The sequence below is a fragment of the Eptatretus burgeri genome, chromosome 2 (genome assembly GCF_056783735.1).
Source record: "Eptatretus burgeri isolate ZD-2024b chromosome 2, Ebu_testis_v1, whole genome shotgun sequence".
In the NCBI taxonomy this organism is placed as follows: domain Eukaryota; kingdom Metazoa; phylum Chordata; class Myxini; order Myxiniformes; family Myxinidae; genus Eptatretus; species Eptatretus burgeri.
The window spans coordinates 144,822,470-144,837,550 of NC_140962.1; the positions used below are offsets into that span (position 1 = coordinate 144,822,470).

Here is a 15,081-nt window from a genome sequence, read left to right on the forward strand (position 1 = left end):
GGGCCATTGGCGGATACCCCAATTTGGAATGAGGGGGGAGGTATAATTTGGAATACCGGAGGCATGCACCTTATCCGGTGAGGTGTTTTAACTGTGGTTAGGTGGGCCACCTGCAGCTGCGGTGTTGGGCCCCGCGCAGGGAAAGGCCTCGGCCTCCCGGACTATCATCTCCACCCAGTACAAACCGGACTAGCCGGCCCCCAACACCACCACCCCCCCGCTAGTCCCAGGGAAACTAATGAGTGCCGAACATATAGGGCCGTGTTTGGCAGACCCAGATGAGGAAGAGCCCTCACAGCTGTGAAAAGGTCATTTATTGTCGCCAAATTAGCACTGGTAGTTTAACATTTAGGTTCAAAATTGCCGGCATAGGGGTAGATGCCATTGTGGACACAGGAGCAGGCACCACGATCATCAGCCCTGTGTTCCTTAATTTGAGTGTGGACGGGTGGGATGAGATCCACCGTCTGCAAAATCATAGTTTGCAGCAAGCTACCGGGGCAACGGCCCCCATCATAGGGCGTGGTTTCGTGACCCTTAAATTGGGCATGGTGAAAAGGAGAATAGAGGTTTTGGTGGCGGAAGTGTGCGACCCATGCTAAATTGGGTTAGATGTGCTGGCCGCCGGTGGTTGTAAAATCAACTTGGGCCGAGGAGTCATGCAGTTGGGTGGTGAGGAGTTGCCGTTGGGGGGGCTTGAGCACGGATAAGAAGGTGGAGCTCGAGGCTCCCAACTCCGTGGTCATCCCCCCAGGTGCCGAGGCAGTAATCCCGACATGGTGGCGGGCACACCCAACCTGGCTCCTGTTGCCTGGCCGAACTACTGGCGGGGCAATCGACCCTGGGTTTAGTCGTGCGCCGCACTCTGGTAAATACCAACGGGCCTATTTTGCCCTTCAGGGTAATAAACGTGAGCACGGAACCACGCACTATTGGACGGGGCACGAAGGTGGCAGATTGCACCCCAGTGGAACGAGTCGCAGAGCTGGGGCACAATAACATCGAATCGGACCGGCCCCATAGGGGGTCTCCAGAGCCTGTTAGGAATTGGCCCGATCCCAACTGCGAGATGGTAAATTGGAGTAGCGAGTAGCCTGGTGTTCCTGGATGACGTCCTGGTACACACTAAACTATTTTCCCAGGCAATAGCTAATTTGGACCAGGTGTTTGGGCGCCTCAGGCAGGCAGGGTTGAAGTTGAGCCCAGGGAAATGTACTTTGTTCACAAAGGAAGTGGCCTATCTCGGACATGTGGTAGGCCGCGATGGGGTGAAAACCGACCCAGGGAAAAATACAGTGGTAGAGGAGGGCCCGTACCTCGAAACGTCAAACAGGTACAAGGTTTTTTGGGTCTCTGCTCCTACTACCGGCGCTTTGTGGCAAAATTTGCGGACATAACTAGACCCCTTCACCGGCTTACAGAGAAGGGGTCGAGATTTAATTGGACAGGGGAATGCCATCAGGCCTTCCTCAAATTAAAGGGGTGTTTGCCATCCACACCCGTTTTAGCATACCCCACCGATGACGGGATGTACACCCTGGACATGGATGCAAGCCAGGAAGGATTGGGTGCAGTCTTTTCTCAGACACAGGGGGGCGTTGAAAGAGTGATCGTGTATTACAGTCAGGCCATGAGTCGGCCCGAACGAAATTATTGCATCACTCGCAAGGAACGATTGGCCATGCTGTTTTCCGTGAGGCAATTCCACCCGTACTTCTATGGGAGGAAATTTTTGGTTCTAATTGACCATTCCTCCTTGAACTGGCTCTTACGGTTCAAGGAACTGGAAGGACAGATTGCAAGGGAGTTGGCGAAGTTGCAGCAGTATGATTTTAATGTGGCCCATAGAGCTGGTGAGGCTCATGGGAATGCTGATGCGCACTCTCCATGCCACTGTCTGGGGGAAAACTGTAAATATTGCACGAGGCACGAGCAGAGGGACCAATTGGCAGACACCTTCCAGAAGCTCCTAGTCTGTGCTGCCCGAGTGGTAGACCCAATTGTGCCACAAACCACGGATGAAGAATTTGGCAATTTGGCATGGAGCACGGCCCAATGGAAAGACCCCGTGATGGGGCCCATGTATGAGTGGGTTCGAGTAAATAAGAGACCCAGTGGGGAGGAGGTCACCCCATTCGGAGCGCGAACAAATGCGGACTGGGCTCAGTGGAAAACCCAAGTAATGAGGGACAACATCTTGTATCGCAAGTGGGTGGATATTCCCTGAGAAAGAACTTCTTGGCTGGTAGTAGTCCCAGACCAATTTAAGACCCAAATTTTGGAACAGGTGAATGGTACCCGCGCCGGAGGACATTTGGGCAGGACCAAAACAACATCTCGGGTCCGTCAGTGGTTTTATTGGGTCAACATGGGGCGCAATGTTCAGGACTGGTGTCAATCATGCGACGCCTGTACTGCTTAAAAGGGACAGGCACGGAGGATGGGGGCCCCGCACCAACCACATCAGGTTGGGGCACCCCTTGAGCGAGTGGTCATGGACATTTTGGGATCACTGCGCCCACTCGCCAAGGTAATCGATACATCCTCGTGATTATGGACTACTTCACTAAATGGCCGGAGGCCGATGCCCTAACCAACCAAGAAGCCGAGGTTGTGGCACAGGCCTTTGTAGAAGGATTTGTATGTCATCACGGAATCCAGGAGTAGCTGCACACCGACCAGAGCAGAGATTTTGAGAGTGCATCACTAAAAGAAGTGTGCAGTCTCCTATCAATTCGAAAGACACGTGCAACACCCCAAAGGCCACAATCCGACAGCATGGTGGAGAGGTTCAACAGAACCATAATACAATAATTGGCCCTCTTCACCTTGACTTCGCAAGAAGTCATGGACTTAGGGTGGCTAGTTCATGGTTTCAGCGCCCACAAGCTCATTGCTGGACTTGGTATTCCAACGCTGGAGGTGTGGCAAAGGAGATTGACCATGTCCTCGTTGATGGTCGCTGGAGGATGATCCAGAACCGCAGGGTCTACCGGAGTGTTCAGTTCTCAATACTGACCACCGGCTTGTTGTAGCAACTCTAAAGCTGCACCTTAAATCCGGGAGAATGGTTCCATCCCAGCCTATGCTGGATGTTGGCAAGCTCAAGGATGAGACGGCAGCTCAGGAGTTTGCGAACAGGCTGAATGGACATTTGGGGGGTCTGGGTGCTTTGAGGGGTCCTGAAGAGTTGTGGAGTGCTTTCAAGACCACCTTCCTTGATGTTGCCGGTGGACATCTTGGAACTCACCGCAGGGCAAAGAAGAATTTTGTTAGGGGTCTCTCAAGGGACACTGAATACTATTGACCAGAGTTGCAGGGCCAGGCTGAATGGCAGAGCTGAGCTGTTCAGGGAGCTGAGGCATAAAACTGTACGTGCACGAAGGGTGGACAAGGAGGCCTATGTGCGAGGAATCTGTGAGGGGGGTAGAGCTTCACCTGTAGACAGGTGATTCTCGTCCCGCTTACAGGGGAATTCGTGCATTGCGTTCATCCAAGCCCATCCCTCGGAGCACTGCAGTTAGAGCAGAGAGTGGTAGGCTCTTGACAGAGAAGTCTGAAGTGAAGGCCCGCTGGGACGGTTACTTTGAGCGGTTGTTCCAGGCTGATCCACCAGCTGTCGAGTTGGACATCAGGGGTGTTACAATCCCTGTTGCTGACCCTCCAAATCAAGTGTGGTCCACCTTCGCTTGTGGAAACACGGGCTGTGGTGAACCGGTTGAAAAGGGGTAAAGCTCTAGGGATCTGTGGCATCCATGCTGAACTTCTCAAGGCTGGTGGAAATGCTGCACTCGTGTCGTTGCATGCAGTTTTGTGCTCTGCCTGGAACACAGGCATCATCCCAACTGATTGGAAGAGGGACCTTGTTGTCCTTCTCTGGAAAGGGAAGGGTGATCGCCAAGACTGCAACAACTACCGAGGGGTGATGCTGCTCTCAGTGCTGGGCAAGGTCTTTGCTCGGTTAATTCTTGATAGGGTTTGCCACTATCTGCTTGAGCACCATCATCCAGAGCAGTCAGGTTTCCACCAAAGAGGTCAACGATTGACCGTATCCTTGCTCTTCGGGTCCTCACCGAACGCAGATGAAAGTTTTGGCAGGGGCTGCTTGCAGCCTATGTTGATCTCTGTAAAGCGTTCGATTCAGTGAATCCGGATGCCCTCTGCCGGATTCTCGGGAGGATGTCGGAGAGATCAAGCTGCGGTGCATCGCTAGGGAATGTCAAGATTTCGGACCTTGATTTCGCAGATGATGCAGTCATCTTTGCGGAGACTTTAGATATCCTTTTGGAGGTCCTCGAGGTGCTGAATGAAGAGTCGGAGCTGCTGGGATTACGGGTTTCTTGGGTCAAAACAAAGATCCAGGCTTTCAATGACATATTGGATGCTGCTCTCCTATCTGTGTCTGTTTGTGGTGAGGATGTTGAGGTCGTGGAGAGATTCATTTTCCTTGGCAGTGATATTCATGTCTCTGCTGCCTGTGAGTCAGAGCTCAATACACGTCTGGGTTGGGCCTGGGGAGTCATGGATTCACTGGATAATGGGGTGTGGTACTGCCGTTATCTGTGCGGGAGGACGAACGTCCGAGTCTTCAGGTCCTTGGTACTTCCAGTCTTGCTCTATGGATGCGAGACTTGGACTCTGACCAAGGATCTCAGATGGAGACTTAATTCCTTTGGTTCCAGATCTCTTCGGAGAATCCTTGGCTATCGCTGGTCAGTTTTTGTGTCCAACGAGCGGTTGCTGAGAGAGACATGGATGAGATTTGTTACCTGCATAGTCCGTGAGTGTCAGTTGCGGCTGTATGGACATGTGGCTCGTTTTCCTGACGCCGATCCTGCTCATCAGATTCTTTCAGCGAGGGAGTCTCGTGAGTGGAGGAGGCCAATGCGCCGACCACATGCCTCGTGGTAGCACAGGTTGACCGGCATCTCAAGGAGATGGGATGGGCCTGGCATCTGCCTGGGGGATGGCCAGACGGAGGACCCTGGAGTACCGGCAGAAAGTGGATGCAGCGACGCGCTGTTCTGGCACATGCTCCCATACCTGACCTGACTTGACCTGACTGCCGATTGTCAGGATGACTGGGACGAACATCTCCCATATTTGCTGATGGCCTATCGAATGAGTCAGCATGGAGCCACCGCCTGCAGCCCGGCGCTGCTCATGTACGGACGGGAGCTGCGAGCTCCCGTCGATTTGCTGTGCGGCCCGATGCCTAAGCGTCCCGCCAGACCGCCAGGGAAGGGCTACGCACGTCAGTTGGAGGAAGGTATGGAATGAATCCATGCCTTCGCATGCTGCCAACTCCAACAGGCGGGTGTGAAAATGAAGCGCAGGTACGACCACAGGAGCCAGGCGAGTGAGTACTTCCCGGGGACGAAGATTTGGTTCTTCAATCCCTGGAGGAGGAAGGGAAGATGCCCGAAACTCACTTCACCCTGGCAGGTGCCCGGGGTCATCCTGGCCCAAATTAGTAAAGTGATCATAAAGATCAAAATGGGACCACGGGCCCTTCCCCGTATCGTCCACGCGGACCGCCTGAGACCCGATAAGGGTGACCTTACGCCCTCATGAATGGATCGGACTGGAGTAGCCGGAGGCAGGACCACTGCTCCCGCGGAGACGCAAAGCTCATCGAGCCTTGCCCCGCGTACACGGCCCCGGCAGGGATGTGGCAGACATCCTGTTTGGGCATAGGAGCACTAGTTAGTGGGAAGGGTTTAGCGTAGATAGACCGGCCTCATGGGGGCATGAACTAGCAGCACAAAGCCATGGGGGTGTCCTCCATGGGGCCTGTGGACTAGTTAGTGGGAAAGTAGATTTAGATTTAGAATGGATTTGGGAGACATGGACAGACATGGAATGTGTAGTGGGGATGTAGCTTAGCGAAGTAGATTAAATGGAACGTGAATTAGAGTAAGGGACGACGAGGGAGCACGAGATAGTTTGGGGAACATAGATAGAGTGTGGAGTGAATGGGAAAATTGAAAGAAGAATGTTGAGTGAGTGTGGGTCAGCAGGCCCAAGTGTCTGAGTCGAGTGAATGTGGAATGCATGGTGTGATTGAATGATTGGGGGAGGAGTGAATCCCACCCAAGGGACCCCAGGGTCAGTGTAATGTTAGTAAGTGGGTTCGTTAAACTTACTAAAAGGAGGTCGTTTTGTTGTTGGTGTTTAGAGAAGGTACGAAACCCATTTGGAGGGGCGCAATAGTTCATTGACCGGCTGGGAGGGTGGCTGTTGCATTGAGCGTATCGAGTAGAGGGCACCCTGGGCTCAGGACTAGTCAGCCAGAGTAGGCCATGGGTCCAAGGGACTGGGATAGTGTACTGGGCATTGGTGGCCCATCGGAAACGGAACCTGTAGTACCGAGATGCCACGTGGGCATATTCGGGGGAGTAGCCGGTAAGGGCACTCCCCGCATTCATAGGGAGCAGGTGGGCTCGGAGACAGCCTCAGGGCCTGGGGGTGCCATAATTTGAGTTCGGCATACGGAAGTCCCTGCCAATTGAGCCACCCTGCCCAACCACGGAATTGTGCAAGGGCACGAGAGAAAATTTGAGGGCAGGGCCCATATTAATCATGGACACCAACACAGGCGATGGGAATCGTGGTTGTTAGAACCAATAGCTTTAAGCGACAGACGTTTTGAAAAGCCCCGCGGATAGTTTAAAGTTTAATGAATGTTGGGATAGATAGGAAATGTACCCCTTCGCACCATCCATCCCTTCGCCCTCCGTAGGCCGATGGACTCACTTTGGGAAAATTGCTGAACTCTGTGGAGGCTATTCTGGGGCTTCATTGGGCCGCGAGACAGGACGCGAGTCTCTCCCTTAGTCCCATCCAAAAAAGAAACTTAGGGGTTAGGAGTAGATGGACAGGTTAGGTTCGCCAGACAAAGACGATAAAGGGGGTAAGGTGGACGAAATTATAGAGAAAAATAAATAATAATAAAAAAATAAAAATAAACCAATGTCACCCGCAGGGGGACCCGTATCTTGCCAAAAGGTGACCAAGTGTGACTTCTTTAAGGTCACACTGAGGTGAACAGAGCTGCTATCCACCAGGAGCGACTCCTTGAGGAATATCTGCCTACGAGAGATTCCGATGAGAATCGTTCTACAGAGTAACCATGAAAAATATGCGTTTGCCTCATAACGTCACCAAATGACGTCATAATGTCTCAAGCTTGACATATCTAGAAAGCACTCATCGAGGTGTTCAATTTGAGGTACAACACGATATGGTTCCTAAAACTTGAAAATTTGACCTTGGGGTCAAATATGTTTAACCTGAGGCGTTAACCATGAAGGTCAAGGCCAATCGCCACCAAAAATTAATCAGCTGAGCGTCAGACCATGAACTATTTTCCCATGAAGTTTGAAGACGATCCGATCAAAATTACTGAAAAAATAAGGGTTTTGTCGACTCCCCTGATTTGCAACAAAGTGACCTTGACCTTTGACCTTGACCTTCAAATTTTTATGCGCTGAAAGGGACCTCTATAGGCCTCTGATATGCGAAGTTATAAAAATTTCCAATGATAACTGTGCTCTGCAGAGTGATTTATACGTGATTACAGACAAAAAAAAACAAAAAAAACATGAAGGTCAAGGCCAATCGCCACCAAAAATTAATCAGCTGAGCGCCAGACCATGAACTATATTCCCATGAAGTTTGAAGACGATCCGATCAAAATTACTCAAAAATAAGGGTTTCATTGACTCCCCTGATTTGCGACAAAGTGACCTTGACCTTTGACCTTGACCTTCAAAATTTTATTCGCTGAAAGGGACTATCTCTATAGGCCTCTGATATGCGAAGTTACAAAAATTTCCAATGATAACTGTGCTCTTCAGAATTTTTTATACGTGATTACAGACAAAAAATAAAAATAAAAAGTAAAAAACCATACAAGCTGACTAACATATCTTGCAAAAAGTTTGTTTTGGCAAGATAAAAATAAAAAGGGCCTAAATTTTGTTGGTTCGTTGTTGCAAACTCAGGGAGTGGATATGGACAAAGACAGGCAGAGGCGATAGGTTGGTGGGGGGAGACAGTAGGGTAGGTCTGAGCCCGTTTTCGGAGCACCCGGCACCACCGCACTCCCTCCAGAACCTCACGGACCAGACCAGAGGTCGGCCAGCTTCATGAGCCGATCTGAGAGTGTGCTGTATCTCTGGTCCGCATTTACCATGCCTCGTTGCCTGCCTTTTGCTTTGACCCCATGCCTGCTGCCCTTGTTTGCATTGCCCCATGTCACCATCCAACCATGTGCGCCAGGACCATCTTCAAGTGTGTTTTGCAGAGACTACCCGGCAGGCAGCCACACCACGAGGACTGCATTGCGCATCCCGTGCATCATTTGCATCCAGTCCATTTTGTGTTTTGTGTCCATCCATTCAAAGGAGCCAGGGACTGCATTGAGAAGCCCGGCTACCTCCTTCTTGCATAAAGGCCAGTTCAAATGGCCTGTGGGGTGGCGCATGGCCTGCCGTGTTAGGGCGAGTTGCCTCCAGCAGCTGGGGTATGAAAGGAACACCCAAGGGGGAGCTTTTGAGCAGGCCCTGAGGACGACTGACCTTCAGCTGCTGTGCACTCACCCACATAAAATGACTGTTAACTTGCTGTGCTTCTTTCCCACAGATAACAGGTGCTGGGCCATGGTTAGTTTAAATAGTTAAATTGTAAGTAAGTTATTGACCCACCTGTTGTTTGTCTTAGCGCCGGCAATGGAGTTAAGTCATCTGTTTGAGTCTGATAGTTTAGTTACGCAGCGCACTAGGTAATTTATTTTTGGGACATGTATGAAAAAATGTCGCACTCGGGGATCCGTAGGTAAATCGTACGAGGGGAAAACTTACACATGCTGGTCACACGCAAATTTGACGACTCAGGACGAGTCTGTAAAAAAGGCAGTGTTGCGAATTTGGAAACTTACTGCACACAACAGCCAGGTCCTGCAGATGAGCTACATTGGTAAGAATGTGTTCCTCGTTAGGGTCCCGTCCTATGTTTAATGGGTGATTAATTGTACATGCGCTGTGAGTTATTTTATAGTTCGGATTTTTACATTTTAAACTTCAACAACAACAACAACAACAACAACAACGTCCATCTTCACTTCTTCACCATCGGCTTTTCCCACACGCATGTGTGTCAAGCACAGCCGTGGGCAGAGTCCAATGTGCCAGGCGGGGTTTCTTTGGACGTTGGCGTCTTGGATTTCGCTCCAAATATGGGCATAGTGCCCCTCTCAGCCAATCGGAGGGGTGCTAGCATGTCTGCCACTCCTCGGCCAATGGGGAGCCAACGCAACATATTGCTGCTCGACTTCCTGGTCGAGGGCTGGAGACATGAGCATCCACCCCCCCCCCCCCGACCAATCTCGGGCGTCCCGGAGATCGCTCGACACGCCTGTCCAATGAGGAGGGGAATGAGACGAGATGGATCCCTCCCACCTGTCAACAAAAAGGGATAATTGTGTGGGGGCGACCCACTGAGAGAATTTTCCCGCCCTGAATCGCCTGCCTGCGAGCCGGAGGAGAATCGCTTGCCTGCCTGCCTACCTGACTTGCTTTGCCTGCCCCGTCGCCTGTATTTTCCGGTGGAGCGTGCCAGCGCCCGACGCTACCCTCCGTACCTGGTGCTTGGAGTGGCATCGTGTTGCGGGTTCGAGTCCCGCCGGGCCAGATCGTAGAGAACCGCACGAAGCGGGAAGGTCCAAGCCAATCTCTTACCTCCAGCTCACCTTCCCTCCGAGCTGGGGGTATCAATAAAGGCCGCGGCCACCATTTGTTTTTGGGGGTTGTGTGTCTGTGTGTGGGTCCGTCTTTTAAGTGAAAACGCTTAAGTGCCATGTGTGTAAATTGCATTCCTTTTATTCGGTTAACTCTGCCTTCTTGCGTGCTTCCCTGCTCCATTATAAATAAATATCTCTTTTGTTAAATGTTCCAGATCGTTTCTGTGTTTCTTTCATTGGCTTGGCACGGTGTGTATTGAGAAATAGCGAGGCTGTTTGTGCTGTAAAATTGTTTGTTTGGACCGACGGGCCATGGTAACCTCCGCTCGGGTTACACACGGTTCAGGCACGGTGACGGCTCGGTCCGCTTGAGGTCCCTCGAGGGTGTGTATTCCCCGGTATCTTTGCCCACGTGGATAATTAGGTATATGAGTGCGGGCCCGTAGGTGCCTGCCCGTAGGTGCGTGCCCGTAGGTGCGTGCCATTATGTGCAGCTTTGTTCCTTCGCTCTCGTAAACGACGACTGGATTGGGCCATTGTTTCAATTAGATCGGACCAACCGTATCATAAATGGCCATAATTTGGGAAACACCTGGGAAACGTACTCAGGTCCCCAGCGTCAATTGTGACGTCATATCAAACGAAGAAGAAGAAGAATTGTGACGTCAATCATGCAAAAAAACCCAATAAATAAATAAATAAATAAACATTAATTGTGATGTCATAGCACAGTGTCCTGTCATTGGTTGACAGATAAATGGCCGTAACTTGGGAACCGCTCGTCCGATTAATATCATACCTTGAAAAGGCACATCCGCAGGGCCCCAGCAATATTCCTGGCAAGTTTCAATCAGATCGGCCCAGTGGTTGTTGAGAAACATTATTTGTGACGTCACTCGTGATGTCATAGCACCGTGTCCTGTCATTGGTTGACAGATAAATGGCCGTAACTTGGGAACCGCTTGTCCGATTAATATCAAACCTTGAAAAGGCACATACTCCGGTCCCCAGCATCGAATGTGACGTCATACCAAACGAAGAAGAAGAAGAATTGTGACGTCAATCGTGCAAAAATAAATAAATAAATAAATAAACATTAATTGTGACGTCATCGCACCGTGTCCTGTCATTGGTTGACAGATAAATGGCCATAACTTGGGAACCGCTCGTCCGATTAATATCAAACCTTGAAAAGGCACATCCGCGCACCACGGCAATATTCCTGGCAAGTTTCAATCAGATTGGACCGGCGGTCGTCGAGAAATGGCGGTCGCATACAGACATACACACACACACACAGACACACACACACACACACACACACACACACACACACACACACACACACACACACACACACACACACACACACACACACACAAACCCACTGCGAGAATTATAGATAGATTGAAGTTTGGCAATTGACCCTACCCCACGCGGTCAAATTATTGGCGACTCATGGTCCAGTAAGGGACCCGTGCCTTTCGGACTTATCCAAGAGTCACGGCCTAAATTCCGGATGTTCGGTGGGAGACGACTCCACTGCTCCACCGAGTGGCCGTTTATCGCCACCGATAATCGGCCCCGTAACAATATCAATCCTTTACACCCTTTAGATCCCATTAGGTCATTGAAACCTCTTTGACCCTTTCGACCTCTTCACACCCATTTAGACCCTTTTGTGACATATGCACCTTATTCGACCCTTTCCAGACTTGTAGATGTTTTTTTTTTAAGACCACTTGGCACTTTACAACCCTTTGGATAGTTTTGTTCTTTTGCCTTTCGACACTGTTCGACCTGTCGGGCTCTTTTTGACACTTTAAACACTTTTGACCCCTTTATGTCCCTTAAAACACTTTAGCACCTTTGACCTTTGTGCTGCTTAGAACCCTTCGACCCTTAAAACCTTTTGACCCCTCATGACTTAATTAGATGCTTTGCCACTTGAGACCCCTTCAAAAATTGAAAATAAAAATTGCACCAAAAATCGTTGTTGACAAACTTCTTCATACACCATTCACGTGGCATCACAAGTTGCAATGACTAATCAAAACTAATATCCCAAAGCGAAATTTATGTTGGAAAGTGAAATTTAAACTACTGATCTCTGGATCATCAGATAGGAAGCCAGAATGAAATTCTGTGAGATTCACCAAATGTAAATTTCTGAAAGTAAAGCTATGGGGAGGATAGAGAAAGGGGCCAGTTGCAGACTGAAGTAGTGATGTGGAGAAGGATAGGTGCTTGTTGGTCATCGGTTGGCGTGAGGAGAACTTCGATAATCCAAAAAATGCCTAAATCCTAAATCCGTTTCCCAGCCAAACTTTTGTCAAATCACTCTCACTCCCAAGCAGTACAACAAGCTTGGATTCGAAATCCTCAGTAGTAGAATGGAACGAGGTTGTTGAGGTGACCATCTCCACCCACTGCGATATCTGCACACTGAATTCCCATTTCTACCAATATATATTTATTTGAGGTGAGACGTCTCCGAACCCGTCAGTACAGTGTTACCTGCACGAACAGGTGTATATTAGCTTCCCAAATGCTTTCCTTGTAGTTTGACAACATACATGGGTTCTTTGGCAGAGATTTGGTCATGATGGGGGTGGGCTGCCCCCCAACCCCAATCCTATTTCTGATCATTCGTTGTGCTCACCCGTCGTGTAACCAAATTCATGGATTCTAAAGGTGTGGATTACATTGTCTTGGTGTTCAGACTGCTGTGCATGTTTGTTAAAATCTGCCAGCAGTGTTCAATTATCCTTTTTCCAAAAGGTATTCCGACGAGGAAAGATTGGGGTCCAGAACTGGTGTTGAATATATTTTGTAAAATTCCTCGTGAACTTTGCACCTTTTACCAGTATTGATCCCAGTTTGTGCTTGCGAGAGATTCCTCCATGAATTCCTGATGCTTATTCATTGAGGGATGGGAGAGAAGTGGTGCTCAGTGGTGAGATGTGTGGTTTTTAATATATTTTCAAACATGTCACTTTCTTTCTTTCTGATTATGTGCAACAGAAAACAGAAACTTTATTGTCAATGACACTCGTGTTTCTGCCGCACAGGTTGAGCAAGTGTTGCAACAATTGAAAGGAAACGACAAACGAATCGATGTGATTACAGTGAAAAATGAGGGACTTTCAGAGAGTCTAACAAACGTTGTGAGCAAGCTGTCAGACATGGAACAGCAGTTGCAGGAACAGTGCCAACAGCAGGAGGAGGAGCGACAACAGCATGAGGAGGAGCGACAGAGGCAGCAACATCATCACGTTGAGAACTGCCAACAAGTAAGCAATCATTACCAAACATATGGGACTGCAGATGACGACGGTGAAGATCATGTTCACCTCCACATGTTCTGATGTGTTTTAACACCTTGCAGCTGCTTTTTTTCACCTGCTGATGAAGCCATCAATCATAAATGGTCCTTATCCTTCATAGGACGGTACAATTTGGCCTTTGTGCCTGAGTTTGACAAATACTATAACACCTTTGAATGACCACCAGACCTTCTGATCACGTGCTGGATGCAGTGACAACTGCTGTGCCGAAATTTAATGTGCTCAGACAACATCCCCAAATTGATCATGTGTATGATCGAAAGGCTTCATTGGAAAGAGAAAATCCAAAGGAATGAATCCTTCTCAGGCTACTTTTTAAAATTTGAGGGGGGGGGGATGGGCGGAGAATACTCAAGAATGATGAGACCGAGAGCATCACCACCATCACAACACAGTTGTTGAAAAATATTCAAATTACAGGCTTGGGGATTTAATTTGGTTTCATGAAGAAAAGTATGATTATTTTACACATATTGAATATTTATTTTCAAAGTGAGAACAGAACTTCAACTCAAATGACAAATAAAACGTTTCTTTATTCAAAAGTCATGCTTCATCGGATTTGATCTGTTGCTTTATAAATAATATTTCGAGAAAGAATACTCATCAATCTATCACAGATAAATCCCAAATCATTTATCTATCACAAATAAATCCCATCTCATCTTTATGTCACAGATAAATCCCATCTCATCTATCTATCACAAATAAATCATATCTCATGTATCTATCACAGTTAAATCCCATGTCATGCATCTATCGCAAATAAATCCCATCTCATCTATCCATCACAGATAAATCCCACGTCATCTGTCTATCACAGATAAATCCCATCTCATCTGTCTATCACAGATAAATCCCATCTCATCTTTCTGTCACAAATAAATCCCATCTCATCAATCGATCACAAATAAATCACATATCATCGATCCATCACAGATCAATCCCATCTCATCTGTCTATCACAGATGAATCCCATCTCATCTTTCTGTCACAGTTAAATCCCATCTCATGTATCTATCACAGATAAATCCCATCTCATCGAACCATCACAGATAAATCCCATCTCATCGATCTATCACAAATAAATCCCATCTCATCTATCTATCACAGTTAAATCCCATCTCATGTATCTATCACAAATAAATCCCATCTCATCTATCTATCACAGTTAAATCCCATCTCATGTATCTATCACAGATAAATCCCATCTCATCCATCTATCACAAATAAATCCCATCTCATGTATCTATCACAAATAAATCCCATCCCATCTATCCATCACAGATAAATCCCATCTCTCCTATCTCTCACAAATAAATCCCATCTCATCTCTCTATCACAAATAAATCCCATCTCATCTATCTATCACAAATAAATCCCATCTCATCCATCCATCACAGATAAATCCCATCTCATCTATCTATCACAGATAAATCCCATCTCTTCTCTCTCTTAACAAATAAATCCCATCTCATCTATCCATCACAGATAAATCCCATCTCATCTTTCGATCACAAATAAATCACATCTCAACTATCTATCACAGATAATTCCCATCTCATCGATCTATCACAAATAAATCCGATCTCATCTATCTATCACAGTTAAATCCCATCTCATGTATCTATCACAGATAAATCCCATCTCATCCATCTATCACAAATAAATCCCATCTCATGTATCTATCACAGATAAATCCCATCTCATCTATCCATCACAGATAAATCCCATCTGTCCTATCTCTCACAAATAAATCCCATCTCATCTCTCTATCACAAATAAATCCCATCTCATCTATCTATCACAAATAAATCCGATCTCATCTATCTATCACAAATAAAGCCCATCTCATCCATCTATCACAAATAAATCCCATCCCATCTATCCATCACAGATAAATCCCATCTCTCCTATCTCTCACAAATAAATCCCATCTCATCTCTCTATCACAAATAAATCCCATCTCATCCATCCATCACAGATAAATCC

At 47.9% G+C, this 15,081-nt stretch overlaps 1 protein-coding gene across 1 annotated transcript in view; it reads left to right on the plus strand.

The window, feature by feature from the left end:
• Positions 1 to 13,605, plus strand: part of LOC147033424 (uncharacterized) — a 38,830-nt gene extending 25,225 nt beyond the window's left edge. Inside the window, exon 4 of the mRNA XM_085859315.1 lies at positions 12,814 to 13,605. Coding sequence (XP_085715441.1) covers positions 12,814 to 13,110 — 297 coding nt within the window. The 3' untranslated portion in view covers positions 13,111 to 13,605. The remainder of the gene's footprint in view (positions 1 to 12,813) is intronic.
• Positions 13,606 to 15,081: the final 1,476 nt, after the last annotated feature.